This window comes from Rhinatrema bivittatum, chromosome 19 (assembly GCF_901001135.1).
Source record: "Rhinatrema bivittatum chromosome 19, aRhiBiv1.1, whole genome shotgun sequence".
Taxonomy (NCBI): Eukaryota; Metazoa; Chordata; class Amphibia; order Gymnophiona; family Rhinatrematidae; genus Rhinatrema; species Rhinatrema bivittatum.
In genome coordinates, this window is record NC_042633.1 from 44151719 (window position 1) to 44173822 (window position 22104).

The window sequence follows — 22104 nt, forward strand, 5'->3', positions numbered from 1 at the left end:
ATCCCCGTGCCTCAGTCGCAGAGTTCAGTTACCCCATGCAAGTTTTAGAAGAGCTTAGGAGACACCCGGGCACAGATCAATCCAAATCTCACAGTCAACCAGGCCCAGAGAATCAGCAGACTGCCTCTAGCCTCCCTTACCAACTCTTCTCTCCTTCTCCCTGGCTGTTTCACTCCAATAGCAATGCACGCCTATTCCTGTTTCCTGCAGTTTTTAATTGTAACAGCTCTGTTTATTTTATTGTTCGATCTATTTGTATTAATATCAAAGAAACAGAACAAGACATTTGTAACAGATGTAGCAATGGTGCCACTACGAACGAGCGGCACATAAAAGAAAATTAGGTCTTACCTTAGTTAATTTTCGTTCCTGTAGTACCACGGATCAGTCCAGACTCCTGGGTTATGCCCCCCCTCTAGCAGATGGAGACAGAAGTTTACAAACAAAACTCCGCCTATATCTAGGCTGGTGCCACCTACAGTCTGGCAGTCTTACTTAATGTCAAAGCAGATAAAGCCCCCAAAATCACTACAAACGAACTATATACAGGAACCTACCAACCAAACTAACGGCTCCACTATCCCCCAAATGGGACCAGAACCAGAGCCATCGATAACGGAGAAAAAGAAAACAGAGATAGAAAGGACAGAAAGAAAGCATCGTCTCCCCCAGACTCTCCGTCAGAACAGCAGACTCGACGGGCGGGACTCTGGACTGATCCGTGGTACTACAGGAACGAAAATTAACTAAGGTAAGACCTAATTTTCTTTTCCCTGTACGTACCCGGATCAGTCCAGACTCCTGGGATGTACCAGAGCTACCTTAACTAGGGTGGGATCCGGAGAGTCCCGCTCTGAGCACCCCTGCCCCGAAACCGCCACTACCTGGTGCATGAACATCCAGGCGATAATGACGCGCAAAGGTATGCAACGACTTCCAGGTCGCTGCCTTACAAATATCCTCCGCAGAAACCTGACTGCACTCCGCCCAGGAAGCCGCTTGAGAACGCGTAGAATGGGCTTTGAGCCCCACCGGGACCGATTTGCCGTGCAACAAATATGCGGAACCAATGGCTTCCTTCAACCAACGGGCAATAGTAGTCTTGGAAGCCGCCTGCCCGCGCCGAGGACCGCCCCACAAGACAAAGAGATGATCCGACTTCCGAAAAAGGTTCGTCACCTCCAGATAACCTAAAAGGGCTCTCCTTACGTCCAGGCGCCGCAAGTCTCGATAATTCGGAAGCGACCTATCAGCCTCAGAAAACGAAGGCAAATCTACCGTCTGGTTGAGATGAAACGCAGAAACCACCTTAGGCAAGAAGGAAGGCACTGTACGAAGCGACACTCCCGAATCCGTAATTCTCAAAAAAGGCTCCCGACAAGACAAGGCTTGGAGCTCCGACACCCTCCTCGCTGACGCGACTGCCACCAGGAAAACTACCTTGAGCGTCAAGTCCTTCACCGTAGCTCTACGGATGGGCTCGAAGGGAACGGAGCATAAAGCCTTCAGAACTAAATTCAAACTCCAAGAAGGACACGGAGAACGGAACGGAGGCCGTAATTGCTTAGCTCCACGAAGGAAGCGCACGACGTCCGGGTGCGCCGACAATGTCCTCCCATGGACCTGTCCACGCAGCAAGGCAAGGGCCGCAACTTGCACTCTAAGCGAACTGGCAGACAAGCCCTTCGCCAAGCCATCTTGGAGGAAATGCAACACCTCCGGCACAGAAGCCTGCGTGGGCCGAATATCCTGTGCCAGGCACCAAGTCTCAAAGACCGTCCACACCCGCACGTACGCCAGGGAAGTGGAAGGCTTGCGTGACCTTAGCAAAGTCGTAACCACCGCATCAGTGTAACCCCGCTTTTTCAACCTACGCCTCTCAAAAGCCATGCCGCTAGACAAAAGCATTCGACCTGGTCGAAACAAACGGGACCCTGATGTAGCAGGTCCGGCACATAAGGAAACCGAAGGGGAGGCTCCAGCGCCAAGTTCTGAAGATCCGCGAACCAGGGTCGCCGCGGCCATTCGGGAGCGACCAGAATCACGGGCGACGGATGAAGTTCTATGCGCCTCAGCGTCCGACCGATGAGGGGCCACGGAGGGAAAACATAGAGAAGCACCCCTGTCGGCCAAGGCAACGCGAGGGCATCGACCCCTTCCGCCCCCGTTTCCCGGCGGCGAGCAAAAAACCGCGGAGCTTTGGCATTTTTGTACGTCGCCATCAGATCCAGAACAGGTGTTCCCCACCTGGCGCAAATTTTCCGAAACGCTACGTCCGCAAGTTCCCATTCGCCGGGATCTAGCCGATTGCGACTCAGGAAATCCGCCTGAACGTTTTCCACGCCCGCAATGTGCGACGCCGCTATGCATTGCAGGTGTCGTTCGGCCCATGCCATCAACTGTCGTGCCTCGGCGGCCACTGGTAGACTTCTGGTGCCGCCTTGCCGGTTGATGTACGCCACCGTGGTCGCATTGTCCGATAGAATCCTGACCGCCCGGCCTCGAACCAACGACAAGAACTCCCGAAGGGCTAACCTCACTGCCCTGGTCTCCAACCGATTGATGGACCACGTCGCCTCCGTCGGGGACCAGGTGCCCTGCACCGAACTCCGGAGACACACCGCGCCCCAGCCGTACAGACTGGCATCCGTGGTGACCACCGTCCACGAGGGCACATTCAGCGATATGCCCTTGGTCAAGTTTCCGGTACAGAGCCACCAGGCCATGCTGGAACGAGCCGAATGCAGCAGCGGCAACGGAAGACGGAACTGCTCCGACACCGGATTCCAGCGGGAGAGTAAGGCCAATTGCAAAGGCCGCATATGCGCGAACGCCCAAGGAACCAATTCCCGCGTGGACGTCATGGACCCTACCATTTGTAGGTAGTCCCAGACGACCGGCATGGGCTTGGCCAACAACTGCCTGGCTTGGCACTGCAATTTGACTCTGCGCTCCTGCGTCAGATATACCATGCCCCGCCGGGTGTCGAACAACGCTCCCAAAAACTCCAGGGATTGCGACGGTTCCAGCCGACTCTTGGCCCGATTGATTACCCAGCCAAGGTTCTGCAACAAATCGACCACTCGCTGTACCGCCAACCGACAGAGACGCTCGGACTTCGCTCGAATCAGCCAATCGTCCAGATACGGATGCACCAGACACCCTTCCTTGCGAAGATGAGCCGCTACCACCACCATGATCTTTGTAAAGGTTCGCGGGGCTGTCGCCAGACCAAATGGCAGCGCTTGGAATTGAAAATGCTGCCCCAACACTGCGAACCGAAGGTAGCGTTGGTGGTCCGCGCGGATTCCGACGTGCAGATACGCCTCCGTGAGATCCAGAGTCGCGAGAAACTCTCCTTGTCTCACGGACGCGATGACCGATCTTAGCGTCTCCATGCGAAACCTTGGGACCCGCAAGCACCTGTTGACACCCTTGAGGTCGAGGATCGGACGAAACGTGCCCTCTTTCTTTGGCACCAGGAAGTAAATGGAATACCTGCCGCCGCGCAGCTCGCGGAACGGCACCGGCACGATCGCGCCTAGGGCTAACAGATGCCGGATTGTGTCCCGGAACGCCTGACGCTTCTCTGAAAACCCGCATGGCGACACCATGAAACCGGGACGGGGCCGCTGTGCAAAATCTAACGCGTAGCCGCGACTTATCACATCCAGCACCCACTGATCCGACGTGATCTTGGCCCACTCCCTGGCAAACTGCATTAACCTGCCGCCGATCACCGGTACCGGAGAGTGGGCCGGCCGCCCATCATTGTGGCAGCTTTCCGCCCGGGGTTCCGGACCCGGTCCCGGGTCTGCCAAACCGGCGGCCACGAAAGGACTGCGAGTACGACTGCTGCCTAGCCGCATTGTGGCGAAAAGAGGAGACCGCCCCTCGCGCATTACGGGGCCGACGACCCCCACGGAACCTACCTCGCGTGGACGGCGCCCCCCTTGATCGAGGCCTGTCCTCCGGCAGCCGATGTATTTTGTTCTCGCCCAAGGACTCAATCAAATCCTCCAGTTCCTTACCAAAAAGTAACTTCCCCTTAAACGGCAATGAACCTAACCGAGCCTTCGACGAGACGTCCGCCGCCCAATGGCGGAGCCACAACAAACGACGAGCCGACACCGCGGAGACCATTGCCCGTGCCGACGAACGGAGCAAGTCATGAAAGGCATCCGCGCTATAGGCAATCACCGCCTCCAGACGAGTCGCCTGCAGCGCTTCCTCCTGTGACAGACCTTCGTTAGCCGAAAGCTGCTGGGCCCACCTGAGCCCTGCCCGAAGAGAGAAACCGCTACAGATCGCCGCCCTTACACTGAGCGCGGAGACTTCAAAAATTTTCTTAAGCTGCACCTCCAGCTTACGATCCTGCAAATCCTTAAGAGCTGTCCCCCCTGTTACCGGGATGGTGGTCCTTTTGGTGACCGCCGCCACCGCCGAATCTAGTTTTGGAATCTTAAACAGCTCAAGCGCGTCCTCTGTCAGGGGATAAAGCTTATCCATGGCCTTGGAAACCTTCAACCCCAGATCAGGAGTGTCCCACTCCTTAAAAAGTAAGTCGGACACCGAAAAATGCAACGGAAACGCCGTCGGAGGTCCCCTCAGCCCCAACACCACGGGGTCTGTACGCCCTAAGCGAGATTCCGGTCGCGGCAAATCTATCGCCAATTCCTCGAGGATCGCCGGAATCAATGGCGCCAACTCATCGCGCCGAAATAGACGCACCACCTTGGGGTCATCCCCCTCGGTGGCGTGGAGTCCAGTCGCCCCACTGGCTCCCTGATCCCCTTCTCCGTCAATGCCTCGCGGCTGTGACTGCGGATCCGGATCCAGTTCCTCCGGATCCCCGGATTCGGACTCCGTCTCGGCATCCCCCCGCGGAGCCCCCAAACGGAGCGGGCGTGCTCCCCCCGGGGGATCCGAGACCGAGAGGGACCGGGCGCGTCTCTTAGGGTCCGGTCCCCGAACCAAATCCGGCGCTCCCCGCGATCTCTTCCTGGCCTGCCTGCTAGCCTTAAAGGCCTTATGCATTACCAGCACAAAATCCGACGAAAAAGAGTCAGAGGAGCTGCGATCCGGATCCTCCTCCGGATCGCTAAGAGCAGGAGTCTGGTCACCCTCGGGGACCCGCCTCTGTGGGGACAGAGCGGGAGGAACGTCCTCCGGTCTCCCCGGCGACGGGGGCGCCTCGCAAACTGGCTCTGCTGAGCCCAAAATGGCGGGTTTTCCCGCCGCTGAAATTGCCGCTGCCAAAATGGCGTCTGTTCCCGCGCTTCGCGGGAACGGACCTACGGCCCCCGATTTACGTCCCGAAGCCTTCGGCAGTCGCTGCCCCTCTGCGCTAGCGCCCGAAGAACCGCCCTCGCCGCCCGAGACGCAGCCTGAACAAAGGCTGTCCCGGGAGAGGCGACGGGCCGCCCCGCAGGCCTTGCAGACCGGCCGCCGCGGCATGCTCTCCCAACCAGAGCAGAAAAAAAAAACAAAACTGACAATAGCAGCTACCCGCGGCGCCGATCCCGTTCCCTCTCGCGAACCCAACGAGCAGGAGAGAAAGAGAAGAGAAAGCAAGAGAGACAGAAAAAACAAACCAAGTAAATAATTTTTTTTTTTTTTTTTTTTTTTTTTTTTTTTACCGTTCGCCACCGGCTCCGGGACCACCTGGGGGGAGTGACCCGAGCTCCCCGGTATCACCCCCAGGCTAGGAACGCTGGCAAGGGCCCTCAGCCCACCCTCAGCGAGCTCAACTCCCAGGAGGGAAGGCCCCCCGCGGGACCTCACCCCACCTCGGGAGGAGACGAGTTCGGACCTGCAGGCAATCAACTGCGGTCCGAGCCTCACAATTTTCTACCAGTCAAAAACCAAAACAACTTAAGAAACTAAAGTCAAACCTTTCTCTTTTTTTTTTTTTTTTTTTTTTTTTTTAAACTAGGCCTCAGCTCAGACTGCAGGTTTTGCACCCTCTCCACCTGCTAGGAGACAGAAGAAGACTGCCAGACTGTAGGTGGCACCAGCCTAGATATAGGCGGAGTTTTGTTTGTAAACTTCTGTCTCCATCTGCTAGAGGGGGGGCATAACCCAGGAGTCTGGACTGATCCGGGTACGTACAGGGAACAGGTCAAACCTGTTTCTGCCAGTCCCCCCCTTTAACAAAAATAAATGCCTCTGCTAAACCCAAAATGAAAAAGCTTCCACAGGGAACAAAGGTTTTTAAGTGCAGGGAGCATAAGGAATTAATCACATAACCCAACCCCCCCCCCCCCCCCCATCTCTGCTCCATTCACACCGTCCATGTGTCAGCACCAGACCACCCTGGAGAGGGGGAACACAGTAACATTTACCCCATTAAATTACCTCCACCAGGGAAGTAATTAGACTCTCAGTATTAGCAAAAGCCAATGCCAACCTTTCCATGTGAAAGAAACAAACCAGTAACCAGCAGCCCCCGCTCTAAGGGCACCGCACACATTTGCCCACTCTGGATACCAGCCCCAGATTTCCTTCCCAGGGCATTGCTTACGTTCTTACCTTTCCTTGGCCTACCCTTTTTTTTTTTCCTGTGGTTTGGGAGGGCAGGGGTGGGGGGTACACATAAGGCCAGGCTTCCCCAGGCCATTCCTTATTTTGGTTGAGAAAGGGAATGAGAAACACGCTGCATACATTTCTTTAGATGCGTGTTTGTATCAAGACAAAATGATATTTCCAGCACAAAATGAAAGGTGAAGGGAGTGCGCTTTCTAACAGATTCTATTACTTAAATAGATTATTTGGCAGTTTTGTACATGGTATTATTGTTTAATTAAAAAGGTCAAAGGTAAATTTCCAACGACAAAGACTGAAGTATCGGGGCGTGCGAGTCTGGGCCCTGGAGCAGTACGTGCAACTGTCTATCATTACGTAAGCTCTTCCGGGCAGGTACTGATAGCAGCTCAACCCCCACCACAGACCATTAAAGGCATTAGAAATACAAAATAAGATGGCACACTCAGGCACTAGTTAGGAGCAAATTAGCCCACATCTGTGGTTTGCTAACAGGAATAAAGCAGACAGGTTGCTACCTAATCACTGGGAACCCCCCCTCTCTTAGGGGTAGCAGTAGGTTTGTATTTTGATTATGAATATCCTTATTTCAGTTGAAACATGCAGAATATACACTCGGAATTTAATTTTTGCGCACATGTTTTTCACCGGCGAGGCACTTGCCTACCTTTAGCTTACTGCGCTGGGAGCTTTCACCGCGCGAGTAAAGAAAAAAAACCCGCGAGCTAAAATTCCGCACACGTTTCTCACGCACATTTTATTATAATCGAGCCCCCCCCCCCTCGGGAGGCGTACAGAAGGGCAAATAAAGAGGCGGCAGGAGCACGCAGGGAACAAACGTCCGGCGACGCGCCAGCAGCTGCTTTCTGACGTAATGCAGGGAGATTAGAGAACTGCTGCGGGATGCCAGTCCCATGTGCTGTTATCCTTCACAAAGCAGAGCAGCGCGGCACACGCTGCACTTATCTCTTCTGGCTGCAGGATACCAGCAGGGGCGAGCAGTAGGCCTTCTATAATTTTTCCCGGGTTTGGGTGATGATTTGGCATGATTCAGCGCACAGGAATCCCCCAGGGCTGCTTGGCCTCTCCTTGCCTGTCCAGTCTCTCCTCAGCTCCTGGACTCCTTGGCTGCGCCCTTCTTCTTCTTCTTCTCTCTCACACTTTCTGCTGCTTTCACAATATTCAGTTTTTTGGGCATGTTGACACTTGCTTTCATTGTCACATCATGTTCAATCTTGTTCCGGATTGCAACCTCCAGGTTCTGTGAAGGAAACATGACACATGAGACACCGTGGACGCATACACAAAGGAAAACCCAATACAACCGAAACAGAGGGAACATGAAATACTGTTGAGAACAGGTTGCTGGTGGTTCTTTTTTGCATCTGCTTATCTAGCAAAAATCACAGAAACTGTTTTAAAGATTATGATCACAAAACATTTAGACAGAGGTGGTTTCATGGGACACAGCCAGCATGGATTTACCCAGGGCAAGTCTTGCCTCACAAATCTGCTTCATTTTTTTGAAGGAGTTAATAAACATATGGATAAAGGTGAACCGGTAGATGTAGTGTATTTGGATTGTCAGAAGGCGTTTGACAAAGTCTCTCATGAGAGGCTTCTAAGGAAACTAAAAAGTCATGGGATAGGAGGCGCATCTCAAAAAGGATATAGTTGCACTGGAGAAAGTGCAGAGAAGGGCAACCAAAATGATAAGGGGAATGGAACAGCTCCCCTATGAGGAAAGGCTAAAGAGGTTAGGGATGTTCAGCTTGGAGAAGAGACGGCTGAGGGGGGATATGATAGAGGTGTTTAAAATCATGAGAGGTCTAGAACGGGTAGATGTGAATCGGTTATTTACTCTCAGATAATACAAAGGACTTGGGGGGGGGCATTCCATGAAGTTTGCAAGTAGCACATTTAAAACAAATCAGAAAATTCTCACACAATGCACAATTAAATTTGTTGCCAGAGGATCTGGTTTAGGAAGTTAGCATAGCTAGGTATAAAAAAAAAAAAAACACACAACTTAGGGGGGGTCATTTATCAAAGTATTATATGGCGAAAGCACCATAATGCATGGTGCGATACAAATCAGAAAAAGGGGCAAATAGTGTTTTTAGTAATTTAAGCTGCTGGAGAGACAACCTAGTTATCAGGGCCCTCAAAAGAGAAAGCATGAGAGAGAGAAAGAGAGAGAGACTAGCCATAATGCCCTCATACTAGGTAGGTATTTATACCTCTATATGAGGCCCACCTAGTTACTCGAGGTGAGGTTTGTGCAGGGGTTAGGGGCCACTGACTTTCAGAGTGAGACATAAGAACAGAACCGTGCTCTCTTGTGAAGATCTGATGACCCTCGGAGTGAGGAAACTCAGCCAAAGGTGAGATTTGTGCAGTGTTCTCTCAACCTAGCTTGCTGTTACCCAGGTAGACAGAGTCCATCAAGCTAGGCTGAGAGAACACTGCACAAATCTCATCTTGGGCTGAGTTTCCTCACTCCGAGGGTCATCAGATCTTCACAAGAGGGCACGGTTCTGTTCTTATGTCTCACTCTGAATGTCAAAGGGTGCGATAAACAGCCTATTACCATAAAACACGCCCCTTTTCCTATCGCATGCGATATTTAGTGCATTTTGATAAATCCAGGCCTTAGTTTGTTAAGTGTTGCGTCTTCAGAGGTTGATGTACGAACCATTTATGAGGAAGGGGGATACAGAAGGGTTAGAAGGGTATCATTTTAATCTTGGAGGCACAAGGAACAAATGCTCTCTGTGATATTCTGATCAAATGTTGAACAACAGATGAAGGTTTTGTAAGATGATATTGTAGGGAGGGGATGAGATGAGAGGGGTGGGGAGAAAGAGGGAGAACCATAAAAGATAGAAAAAGATTTTCGTGTTTCTGGGAATGTTCAGTTTTGACAATTGTATTGTAATCTACTTAATTTGTTTTGTTGTATAATCTTTTAAGGTTTAAGAAATATATTGCAAGTTAAAATTCACCCCACACATGTAAAAACGTTTGGATAAGTTCCTGGAGCAGAAGTCCATAAAACTGTTATTCAATAGGAAATAGCCATTGCTTGTTGCTGGCCTTAGTAGCATGAGATCTATTTAAATGTTTGGGTACTGGGCAGGTACTTGTGACCTGGCTTAGCCACTGTGGAAACAGGATGCTGGGCTTGATGGACCCTTGGTCTGGTCTGTTCTTAGGAGCTATCAGTACACAGAGCAGGGTCTGACCGGAGCAAATGCAGATAACATGTAAGACGAAGAAAGAGCAGGAATGGTAAATTTACACATCACCGTTCCTGCTCGTTCTGCAAACCCTTTCCAAAAAATGCCATCCTACTCAGACTCACCTTTTTCAACTTCTGCTGATGGATCACGCGAGACTTTTTGGGGGCAATTACTCGACCTGAAAAAGGTAATGACACTTGTTCACTTTCAATTTTTACCTGCTGTTTTCATCCTGGCTCAGGGCCAGAAGCCATGACACCCCAGGTACCCTGGTGCAAAGTCCCTATTTCCCCTTTATACCCAATCTGCAGGTCATGGATGATCTACTAACTTAGTACAAGTTTGTGGGTCAAGGGTAGCCGAAATCAGGAGAAATGGAGGGAGTGGGATGATGGGTAGGGGGCAATGCTCTTCCACACACACAGCCCAAACCTGGGGGAGAGAAGTCTCAGGGGGACTGGTGGAGAGCAGAGGATCCCATACAATCCGGGGGGGGGGGCACAACTCTGTAGAATCTTCCTTACACCTGGGGGTAGCAAAGCAAGTCGCGTGCAGCTTGGAATAGGAGAGAACGAGGTGCAGAGGGGGTGGGAGCGAGGGTACAGAGCTACTGGGCTTCATTAAGCATTGGTGGGCAGAGGATAAGGTGGAGCACGAAGGGGTTCCTATACTGTCCGGGGAGTCGTGGTTTGCCATTCAGCTTGCGTGGGGAGGGAGGAAGAGAGCTCCCTTACAGCCCAGGAGTGTGAGCTCCAGCACGGCGTATTGGGGGGTGGGAGCCCTTGAAAGTCGTGCAGCGCACACATCGCTCTCGGGGCGGGGAGAGGGAGGAAGAGAGCTCCCTTACAGCCCAGGAGTGTGAGCTCCAGCACGGAGTATTGGGGGGTGGGAGCCCTTGAAAGTCGTGCAGCGCACAGATCGCTCTTGGGGAGAGGGAGGAAGAGAGCTCCCTTACAGCCCAGGAGTGTGAGCTCCAGTACGGCGTATTGGGGGGTGGGAGCCCTTGAAAGTCGTGCAGCGCACAGATCGCTCTCGGGGCGGGGAGAGGGAGGAAGAGAGCTCCCTTACAGCCCAGGAGTGTGAGCTCCAGCACGGAGTATTGGGGGGTGGGAGCCCTTGAAAGTCGTGCAGCGCACACATCGCTCTCGGGGCGGGGAGAGGGAGGAAGAGAGCTCCCTTACAGCCCAGGAGTGTGAGCTCCAGCACGGAGTATTGGGGGGTGGGAGCCCTTGAAAGTCGTGCAGCGCACAGATCGCTCTTGGGGCGGGGAGAGGGCTGGCAGCGACAGCTGGGGAGCAGAAAAGTAAGCCTGGGGAGTGGCGCGCAGCTCTCGGGGGAGAGAGGAGTGCGATGCAAGGAGCTCTGGGCGGCGCAGGTGGAGAGGAATGGGGTGCGGGGGGTGGGAGAGGAATGAGGTGCGGGGGTGGGTTCAGAGGTTCTCGAGCGGAGAAGTGAATCAGGGGCACAGAGGACTCGTGGGTGGCGGCGGTAGGAAGGACGGAGGCCTCTTCAGCTCGGGCTCCGACAGCAGAAAGATTGCAAGCCCTGGGGTAGAAGCAGAAACCCAGCCCCGCCGTCTCTCACCTCCCTTTTTCGGTCCTTTCTTCCGCGCTAGCGGCGCCTTCTTCACTGGCTGCGCCTTAAACTTCCGCTTCCCCTGCGCCATTTTCCGAGCGGGGCAGAGCAAAGCACTCTGGGAGAAAGGGGCGGGGCGGGACTTGTTGGGGGGGAAGCGGGGCACCCTGGGAGAGAGAGGGGCAGGGAGCAGAAACGCAGCAATGGGGGCGTCAGAGCGAGGCATGCCGGGAGAGAGAGGGGCAGGGAGCAGAAACGCAGCAATGGGGGCATCAGAGAGCAAGGCATGCCGGGAGAGAGAGGGGCAGGGAGCAGAAACGCTGCACTAGGGGGCATCAGAGAGCGAGGCATGCCGGGAAAGAGAGGGGCAGGGAGCAGAAACGCAGCAATGGGGGGCGTCAGAGCAAGGCATGCCGGGAGAGAGGGGGGCAGGGAGCAGAAACGCTGCACTAGGGGGCATCAGAGAGCGAGGCATGCCGGGAAAGAGAGGGGCTGGGGGCAGAAACGCTGCACTAGGGGGCATCAGAGAGCGAGGCATGCCGGGGAGAGAGAGGGGCAGGGAGCAGAAACGCAGCAATGGGGGCGTCAGAGCAAGGCATGCCGGGAGAGAGGGGGGCAGGGAGCAGAAACGCTGCACTAGGGGGCATCAGAGCGAGGCATGCCGGGAAAGAGAGGGGCAGGGAGCAGAAACGCAGCAATGGGGGCATCAGAGCAAGGCGTGCCGGGAGAGAGAGGGGCAGGGAGCAGAAACGCTGCACTAGGGGGCATCAGAGAGCGAGGCATGCCGGGAGAGAGAGGGGCAGGGAGCAGAAACGCAGCAATGGGGGCGTCAGAGCAAGGCATGCCGGGAGAGAGGGGGGCAGGGAGCAGAAACGCTGCACTAGGGGGCATCAGAGCGAGGCATGCCGGGAGAGAGAGGGGCAGGGAGCAGAAACGCTGCACAAGGGGGCATCAGGGAGCGAGGCATGCCGGGACAGAGAGGGGCAGGGAGCAGAAACGCTGCACAAGGGGGCATCAGAGCAAGGCATGCCGGGACAGAGAGGGGCAGGGAGCAGAAACGCTGCACAAGGGGGCATCAGGGAGCGAGGCATGCCGGGAGAGAGAGGGGCAGGGAGCAGAAACGCTGCTATGGGGGCGTCAGAGCGAGGCATGCCAGGACAGAGAGGGGCAGGGAGCAGAAACGCTGCACAAGGGGGCATCAGGGAGCGAGGCATGCCGGGAGAGAGAGGGGCAGGGAGCAGAAACGCTGCTATGGGGGCGTCAGAGCGAGGCATGCCGGGAGAGAGAGGGGCAGGGAGCAGAAACGCTGCTATGGGGGCGTCAGAGCGAGGCATGCCGGGAGAGAGAGGGGCAGGGAGCAGAAATGCAGGAAGGGCAGGTGTCAGAGCCTGGCAAGCAGGCAGGGACCGCTAAAGAGCAGTGACTTTCTGATCAAATGTACTACAACATATAAAGGCCTTGCGTACTACAGCATATGTACTATAGCATATAAAGATTGCGATACAATTTTGCAATTGTATCGCAATCTATTGAAATCATCAGTTCATTGTGCTGCAGCCATCCAAAAACCAATGTTAGGAATTATTAGAAAGGGGAAGGTGAATAAAACGGAAAATGTCATAATGCCTCTGTATCACTCCATGGTGAGACCACACCTTGAATACTGTGTACAATTCTGGTCGCCGCATCTTAAAAAAGATATAATTGTGATGGAGAAGGTACAGAGAAGGGCAACCAAAATGATAAGGGGAATGGAACAGCTCCCCTATGAGGAAAGACTAAAGAGGTTAGGACTTTTCAGCCTGGAGAAGAGACGACTGAGGGGGGATATGATAGAGGTGTTTAAAATCATGAGAGGTCTAGAACGGGTAGATGTGACTCGGTTATTTACTCTCTCAGATAATAGAAGGACCAGGGGGCATTCCATGAAGTTAGCAAGTAGCTGAGTTTTTTTTGGTTTTTATATTTTTCACTCAGCGCATAGTTAAGCTCTGGAATTCATTGCCAGAGGATGTGGTTACAGCAGTTAGTGTAACTGGATTTAAAGAAGGTTTAGATAAGTTCCTAGAGGATGAATCCATAAACAGCTATGACAGTAATTAATAAGCAATAGTAGCTCGGGATCTAATGTTTGGGTACTTGTGGCCTGGATTGGCCACTGTTGGAAACAGGATGCTGGGCTTGATGGCCCCTTGGGTCTGACCCAGTGTGGCATGTTCTTATCGTTTATGCCCTCTGACATTCTCATCAAACATTGGACTCATATAAAAGCTTTGGAAGTTGATGCTATAGGGAGGTGATGAGGAGAGGGGTGGGGGAAATGAGGGATAGAACCATAAAAGATGGAAAAACATTGCCAAATGCGAACATTCACGAAACAGGACAATCATATTGAATGTCTTTTATAATCTGTTATTGTTTAATAAAGATGTTGAAAGATTAAAAAAACCCACCGATACCAACAATATTTTTATCTTTCAACATCTTTATTAAACAATAACAGATTATAAAACAAATTCACTAGACTGCAATACAATTGCCAAATCTGAACATTCACGGAAGCACGAGAATCTCTTTTTCCATCTTTTATAATTCTGTCCCTCATTCCTCCACCCCTCACTTCTCATCCCCTCCCAGTAATAACAGCTTACAGGGCCTTCCTACGATGTCCAACGTTTCATCTGAAGGGCACAGAGTGCATTTGTTCCTGATGCCTCCATGAATAAAAACAGAACTACAAGTCCTAGAGGTCACAGTGAGTGAAAAGGAGGCAATGGCTCTGCAGCCCACCCCACCCACCCCCCCTGGCAGCAGCTTATGTACAAAACACCGTGGCTTGCGGGAGAAATTTTATTTACTGTACAGAGTCAGAAAGAGCGAGCGTGGCCCCGCGTCCGGGCTTAACCCCGCCACCACCCCTTGCACGTTTCACCTTTCTTTGGTGAACTTGGCGAGTGCTGCCTGCAGCTCCTGGGGGGCAAAGACCCCAAATTCAGTGATGATTCCACCAGTGATGAGGCCGCAGGGCGTTACGTCAAAAGCCGGATTCCACACCCCGATACCTGAGGAGAAAGCGGAGGAGAGGGTTCCCCATTGTAGGAACACAGGCAGCCAGTCGGCAACTCCCTGGCACAAACTTTTTTTTTTTTTTTTTTTACAAAATAAACTTTATTGATAACAATATAAAATTTTATAACACAATCCTTGTGAGAATGAGGGGGGCTGTGCCAGAGTGTGGGCAGAAGGGCTGCACCAGGGTGGACTGTGAAGTGCGCACCCACCAGGGAAGTAACGTTGCTCACCGAGCGTTCCTCCTAAATTATTGCATGAAAGGGGCAGGAGTAGTTCACATGGTTACGCGCGTTTCATCCCTGGCGAGCAGGTCCCGGGAGGGGATTCCTCGAATGCCGGACCAGTTGCTAATTGAGCGGGGCACAGAGAAGCACAATGCAGCATTGCCACCCAACACCCCTGGTTTTGTGTTCACGCCCCCTTCCTTACCCCGGGCAGCGATTCGCTCTCCGTTCAGGTCGGTCAGCTCCTCACCGGGTCTCTCCTCGATCACAATGTGGGCCCCCTCCTTCAGGTCCAGGTCGCACGAGGTGCTGGGGGCCGCCACGTAAAACGGGATGCCGTGGTGCTTGGCGGCAATGGCCAGCTGGTAGGTGCCCACCTTGTTTGCCGTGTCCCCGTTTGCCACCACTCTGTCCGCCCCGACGACGACAGCTGAGAACAGACCCAGAGCAGGTTAGAGATCGGGGGGGGGGGGGGGTCAGCCCACCAGTGGGAGAGAGAGACACACCCCCAAACCCTTGCAGGCAAGAGACTGGCAGCATCAGGAGTTAGACAGACAGACAGACAAACTCCCAGCAGCTGCAGCCTGGCACCACTTCTCCCCCAGAGATTATCTATCACCTTGGCTTGTACTGTTTACCAGCTGCTCCCAACGCATTTGGGTCCGGGTCCCACTTGTGTGTTGCAGCAGAATCCCCGAGAACCAAACCACAATCAAAAGCCCCAGGCTCAGAATTTGTATCCTGCGTTCCCCCACCCACCCAGGCTGCAAAACGAACGCCTCCAGCTTCCAGATGCCGAGACGATAGGAGGTGGGTAACCGTACAATCTGTAAAGCAGAAGAGCTGGGAACTTTACATTTTCTTACTGGGGATCCATTTCGTGACCCAATAACAGGACCGACTTAGGTCCGGATGGCCCTGCCTTCTGCCACGGCGCGCACACACGCACCTGACACGCCCTTCTCTTTCATGGCCACGGACGCCATGCTGTCAGCAATGAGGGTGGCGGGGATCTTCTCGTACACCAGCTCGTAGGCGGTGAGTCGCGCGCCTTGGTTATAGGGCCTGGTTTCCGTGCAGTAAACGTGCGCCAGGCGACCCATGGCGTGCAGGGAACGGATCACACCTAAACAGATCAAAACATTTAAGGGGAGAGAGTCAGAGCGGCTTCCTGCCACAGGGGCCTCGTACACGGCGCCGTGTATACCGTTAGTGCAACATCGCTCTGCGCAGCCCTAGCGAAGCGGAGACCCTCTCGATACCAACCCAGCACAGTAGCACAGGCCCCCCCTCACCCAGTGCAGTGCCATAGCCAGCGGTGGCCAGCGAGCCGGTGTTGCAGTGGGTCAGGACCGTGACCGGCTGCCCTGGGATTCTCCGGACGAGATGCCGCGCTCCGTGGTCCCCGATCTTCTTGTTGTCCTGGGTATCCTTCATCAGGAGGTCCTCCGCCCACCGTATCACGCTAAGGGGGCGAATAAAGAAGGGTCAGGCAGTTTTCCCCCATCCTCGTGGGATGCAAAAGGAGGGACCGGGAGGGGGGGGAACGGGAAGAATTCAGGAATCAGGCAGAGAGGCTCCACCTCGGGTAGCAAAGTATTGTGAACGCATTTCTGTAACTGGGGACAGCTGCAATATTAACCTGCCGAGAGCTGTTATATTTAAACTCTGTAGGTTATTTTTTTTTTTGTATATTTACTCTGGTATTATTTTCTATTGTCGATGCCTGTTTTATTCATCCTGTATTATTGTAGGCGATTGTTGTTGGGCATTTTATGGAAGTTTTTTTTGCACGGGGATGCAATCGCCGCTCACAGCACCGGCCGCTTTTACTGTGCCTGTGAGCTGTCCGTAAGAACGAGGAAATAGATAAACACAAGCTTTACAATAAAAGGAGATAAAATCAGCACCGATTACAGTGGGGCTGTTATGTTTCTTCCTCGCCCCCCCGCCGGGGAAGAGGGAGCTTTTCTGTCCTTACCTTTCCTGGATGCTCTCGGAGGTCGCACCTGCCCGCTCGGCCTCCCGGCGCACGAATGCCGACAGCTCCCCTGCCGCTCTGGCCATGTTCACCGCCGTCGGCCGGGAGGTGACCAGGAAGGCGAGGGAATCCAGGACGAACGTCAGCAGCTGCTCCTTCTCCTTCGCCTCGGCGCGGTGCAGCTCCACGGCGAGGCTCAGGCAGCCCACGATGGCGATGGCGGGGGCTCCTCGCACCTGTAAGGGTCCCCATGGTCACAGGGATCAGAGCGGGCGGCAGCGATAAGAGACTTCAGCTAAAATCCCCCTTCCTCCCTCCCGCCGCCGTCAGAAGAAAAGGGGAGGGGGGAAATCTTCAGCACGAAAATCGAAAGGAGATCAGGGCCGTTAATGCTGAGAGCTATCAAGCTACAAAGCAAACCACTATGCCAAGGTGTCACGGTGCTTTCACAGGCAGGGCTCATCCCAAAACTATTTCTTTTAACAGAAAAAAAAAAAAAAACCAGCTTATGGCACTTTCTATTTTACATACCTAGCAAAAAAAAAAAAAAAAAAAAAGAGCTCTGGATTGGCCACTGTTGGAGTCAGGATGCTGGGCTTGTTGGATCCTCGGTCTTACCCACAGCATGGCTTGTTCTTATGGTCCCTGGGACTCCTCACTTTCTTGCTTTCTTCCGATGCATTTCAATCTAAAAGGCTTTCCACACAGCATTGCCCTGTGGGATGCAGTCCCGGGTTTATCATGTTACGCTCCGAGGCGGCAGCGAGGGTTAACCCCTCACAAAGGAAGAACCCGGATCGCCCGGGGAGGCCGATCCAAGAATGGACGCGCACACACACACACGTAACGCGTCTGCGAGAAGGGCAGGGAAGGCAAGCGCACGGGAGAACGAGAGAGGTGGGCCTTGCAGCGTTTCCAGACCTCCTGCCGGCGTCGCGGGGTTCTGAAGGGACGAGACCTCGTGAGCAGACCCTTCCGCCGTCCGGAGCGGTCCCGAGAACGGGCCTCACGAGCTGCGGCTCCCCATCTAAGCCTCCAGGGCATCCCCGGGAGCGTTTCCTGCAGCGCATGGGAGAAGGCGACACGCTTTGGGAGTCAGACACTCGGATGACGTGGCCAGCCCAGGTGAGGTTAATGTCGGATGTGTTTCTAAGGAGGGGGGGAGGGAGAGGCGTGGGAAAGCAGACCGCGTCGGCACCTTCAGGTGTGCAAGTTTCAGCTGCGTATGGTAGGGTGGGCATCACCGTGAGCCCCGTTTCGGATCCGATGTTGCAATCTTCCAGCACCTGTTTCCTGCTCGTGCTTATTTACCTTGATCTTGGGTTTCTCTGCCTGCATCAGTTCAGCAGCTCTAACATCAAGATAGTTTCTGGGCCCTTTTTCAGCAAAAGCTTTCTATCCTCAGCTGCACGATTTAACTTTTTCTCAAAGATGTGGTGTGAGCAACACTGTCAGCTTCCTTCAGCATGGAGAACTCTGACATCACAGCGGGACAAGGTCACAGCAGCACAGATCACCACCCTGAGCATTGAACAGTGTCACATCACCACTCTCGGTGAGACGGTGAGACATCACAGCGGGACAGACCACCGCTCTCTGCTGAAACAGAGTGAGCACAGGACAGACCACTGTCACCTTCAGCATGAAACAATGTGACATTACAGCGGGACAGGTCACCGCTCTCAGCACTGAACGGTGTGACATCACAGCGAGACAGACCACCGCTCTCAGCAGGAACAGAGTGAGCACAGGACAGATCACTGTCACCTTCAGCATGAAACAATGTGACATTACAGCGGGACAGGTCACCGCTCTCAGCAGGGAACGGTGTGACATCACAGCGAGACAGACCACCGCTCTCAGCAGGAACAGAGTGAGCACAGGACAGATCACTGTCACCTTCAGCATGAAACAATGTGACATTACGGCAGGACAGGTCACCGCTCTCAGCAGGGAACGGTGTGACATCACAGCGAGACAGACCACCGCTCTCAGCAGGAACAGAGTGAGCACAGGACAGATCACTGTCACCTTCAGCATGAAACAATGTGACATTACGGCGGGACAGGTCACCGCTCTCAGCAGGGAACGGTGTGACATCACAGCAGGACAGACCACCGCTCTCAGCAGGAACAGAGTGAGCACAGGACAGACCACTGTCACCTTCAGCATGAAACAATGTGACATTACAGTGGGACAGGTCACCGCTCTCAGCAGGGAACGGTGTGACATCACAGCGAGACAGACCACCGCTCTCAGCAGGAACAGACTGAGCACAGGACAGATCATTGTCACCTTCAGCATTACAGAGGGACAGATTACCAGTGGGACATCACAGCAGGTTGGGTCACCACTCAGCATTGAACAGTGTGTCATCACAGCAGGTCGGGTCACCACTCATCACTAAACAATGCGACATCACAGCGGAACAGATTTCTGCTCTTAAGCATGGAACAGTGTGACATCACAGGACAGCTCACGGTCACCTTCAGCATAAAACAGAGTGACATTACAGTGGGACGGGTCACCACTCTCAGTATTGTGTGATATCACAACAGGATGGATCACAACTCTCAGCATTGAACAGTGTGACATCATAGCGGGACGGGTCACCACTCAGCTTTTAAAAATGCGACATCACAGTGTAACTGCTCTAAGCACAGAACAGTGTGAAATCACAGCGGGACAGATAAGCACCCTCAGCATGGAAACATGTGACATCACAGCAGCACAGATCATCGCCCTCAGCATGGAAAACGTGACATCACACTCTAAGCACAGAACAGTGACATCACAGCAGCACATACCACCACTCTCAGCACGGAACAGAACAGGACAGAGCACCATCAGCATGAAACAGTGTGACATCACAGAAGGTCAGACCACCACTCTCAGTCTGGGGCAGTGTGACATCACAGAACATCTCTCTCAGTCTGGGGCAGTGTGACATCACAGAAGGTTCAGTCTGGGACAGTGTGACATCACAGAAGGTTCAGTCTGGGACAGTGTGACATCACAGGAGGTCAGACTACCTCTCTCAGTCTGGGACAGTGTGACATCACAGATGGTTCAGTCTGGGACAGTGTGACATCACAGAAGGTCAGACTACCTCTCTCAGTCTGGGGCAGTGTGACATCACAGAATGTTCAGTCTGGGACAGTGTGACATCACAGGAGGTCAGGCAACTACTCTCTGTCTGGGGCAGCGTGACATCACAGAAGGTCAGACCACCTCTCTGTCTGGGGCAGCGTGACATCACAGAAGGTCAGACCACCTCTCTGTCTGGGGCAGCGTGACATCACAGAAGGTCAGACCACCTCTCTCAGCATGGAACAGGAAAGCAAGAATGGGAAAATGGGATGGGGGGAGGGGTGGATAGCAAACTGATTGTTAGGGTGGGAGGGAGGAACGAACCTGAAACAGGACCGGGGAGAGATGGGACGGGAGGACAGACGCAGGGCGGCGGGCCGGGAATGCCCTGGCTGCTCGGAGACCCTCCATTCCTGCTCCCCCCTTACCTTCATGGCCCGAATGGCCTCCCAGGCCTCCCGCACGCCGCTTATCGGCTCATAGCGGCTCTCCCGGGGCAGCAGCAGCTGATTCAGCACCGCCAGGGAGCCCCGGCTGTACCGCACCGACTCTAGACTCATCGCTTCCGAATCCCCCTCCCCAACGTGACCGGGCCCCGGCGGCGCTCGCCACTGACGTGTTCCCCCCCCCCCCCCCCCCACACGTGACCGGGCGCTCGCCACTGACGTGTTCCCCCCCGCACGTGACCTGGACCCACCGCCACCTCCTGCCACGCTTGGATCGGCCGCAGCCTCGGATCCGTGACGTTCTGTCATTGGCTGCCGCTGTAAATGATCTGGTGACGCCATCGAGGGGGGCGGGGAGATTGCAGAGCGCATGCGTAACACTAACCCGCTGGACAGGCTGAACCGCCCTGTGCTGGGAGGTGGAGTTCTGTTAATTTAGGGACAAGAATGGGAGAATGGGAATGAGAACTACAACTCCATAGATGCAGCGGGGCTCAGTCTGCCCAGGTTGAACTCGTGCATTGGCTCTCTAGGCAGGTTCCATGCCCGAACGCTTGAGCCTTGCAACCTGTTATTACTGGGAGGGAAAAACATTCTCATCTTTCTGGGAATGTTCACATTTGGCAATTGGATCGCAATCTACTAAACTCGTATAATCTGTTATTGTTTAACAAAGACGTTGAAAAATTATTTCTCAAGTTCAGTAGATTGCAATACAAGTACCAAATGGGAACCTCCCACAGATCCCGGAGCTGTCATGCATTTTTGGCAGGTGTCTGGCACGGTTAGGTGGGCCTTGTAAGCCCTTGGCAGGAATTTAAAAACATCTCTTGTCGGATACACTTTCCCTGTAAGGCCTTGTTACTGCTTAATAAAGACGTTGAAAGATACAGTGCCCAGAGGATGAATGGCACTTGTTACCAGGTTACCATGTTGCCATGTTACCAGCTAAAGGGCAGCATTTTAGTCATGGAGTCATCAGGAACAAATGCACTCTGTGACATTCTCATCAAATGTTGGACATCATAGGAAGGCCCTGTAAGTTGCTGTTACTGGGAGGGGATGAAAGTGAGGGGTGGGGGGAATGAAGGGTAGAATTAAAAAAAAGGTGGAAAAAGAGATTCTGTTTCTGTGACTGTTCAAAATTGGCAATGATATTGGAATCTAGTGAACTTGTTTTATAATCTGTCATTGTTAACTAAAGATGTTTAAAGATAAAGCATGGTTACCAGAGGTCAGCATGCACCTGACCACAGCAATGGGAAGGCTAAAGGGTAACAGAGGTAGAAGGTTCCTTGCCTAGGGGGAAGGGTGAGGGTTAACCAGGGGTAAAAGTACCCTTGCGCACAGTATTGGGAAGAGTAAAGGGTACCAGACGTAGGAATTCCCCTGACCAGGGGGAAGGGTGAGGTTTACCTGAAGTCAGAGTTCCCCTACCCACAGTATCAGAAATGGGAAGGGTGAAGGGTACCGGGGATAGGAGCTCCCCTGCCCAGAATAAAAAGGGGAAGGGTGAGGGGTATCAGGGATAGGAGTTCCCCTGCCCAGAATAAAAAGGGGAAGGGTGAGGGGGATAGGAATTCCCCTGCCCAGGGTACTGGAAAGGGCTACCAGGCACAGTTTGCTGCAGTTAGTTAAGGATAATAGCAGACTCTGAAGTAGAACTGATTGAGTGATGAGTGGTGCAGGGCAGGTGACTGCAGGCCAGGTGCGGATAGCCCCTTCCCATGGAGATCAGACCGGAACAGGCAGAAGCACTCCATGTTATGACAGAAGGCAAGCAGGTAGAACTGAAGTGACTCACCTCACAGCGGGCCCCTGGGTCCAGGCGACTCTTCTCACGCCGCACAGTCCATCCCAGAGAACAAGTTGCCCCCCTCTCTAGCTTTGCCCCCCCCCCCCTCCCTAGCTGCCTCCTCCACAACCCTCCC

General features: G+C 53.5%; 2 protein-coding genes across 2 annotated transcripts; both read right to left on the reverse strand.

Moving 5' to 3' along the window:
* Window positions 1-1842: 1842 nt before the first annotated feature.
* On the reverse strand, window positions 1843-5631 carry LOC115080906. The gene is made up of 2 exons (XM_029585369.1): window positions 2333-5631; window positions 1843-2260 (listed from the first exon to the last, which is right to left on the reverse strand). The coding sequence occupies exons 1-2, from the start codon at window positions 3900-3902 to the stop codon at window positions 1866-1868; spliced, it is 1965 nt and encodes a 654-aa protein (XP_029441229.1). The 5' UTR covers window positions 3903-5631; the 3' UTR covers window positions 1843-1865.
* Window positions 5632-7274: 1643 nt separating this feature from the next.
* On the reverse strand, window positions 7275-20350 carry MRI1 (methylthioribose-1-phosphate isomerase 1). The gene is made up of 8 exons (XM_029584753.1): window positions 20156-20350; window positions 16638-16873; window positions 15952-16121; window positions 15606-15782; window positions 14862-15086; window positions 14293-14422; window positions 9908-9963; window positions 7275-7804 (listed from the first exon to the last, which is right to left on the reverse strand). Exons 1-8 carry the CDS (start codon window positions 20285-20287, stop codon window positions 7773-7775), a joined length of 1158 nt encoding a protein of 385 aa, XP_029440613.1. The 5' UTR covers window positions 20288-20350; the 3' UTR covers window positions 7275-7772.
* Window positions 20351-22104: the final 1754 nt, after the last annotated feature.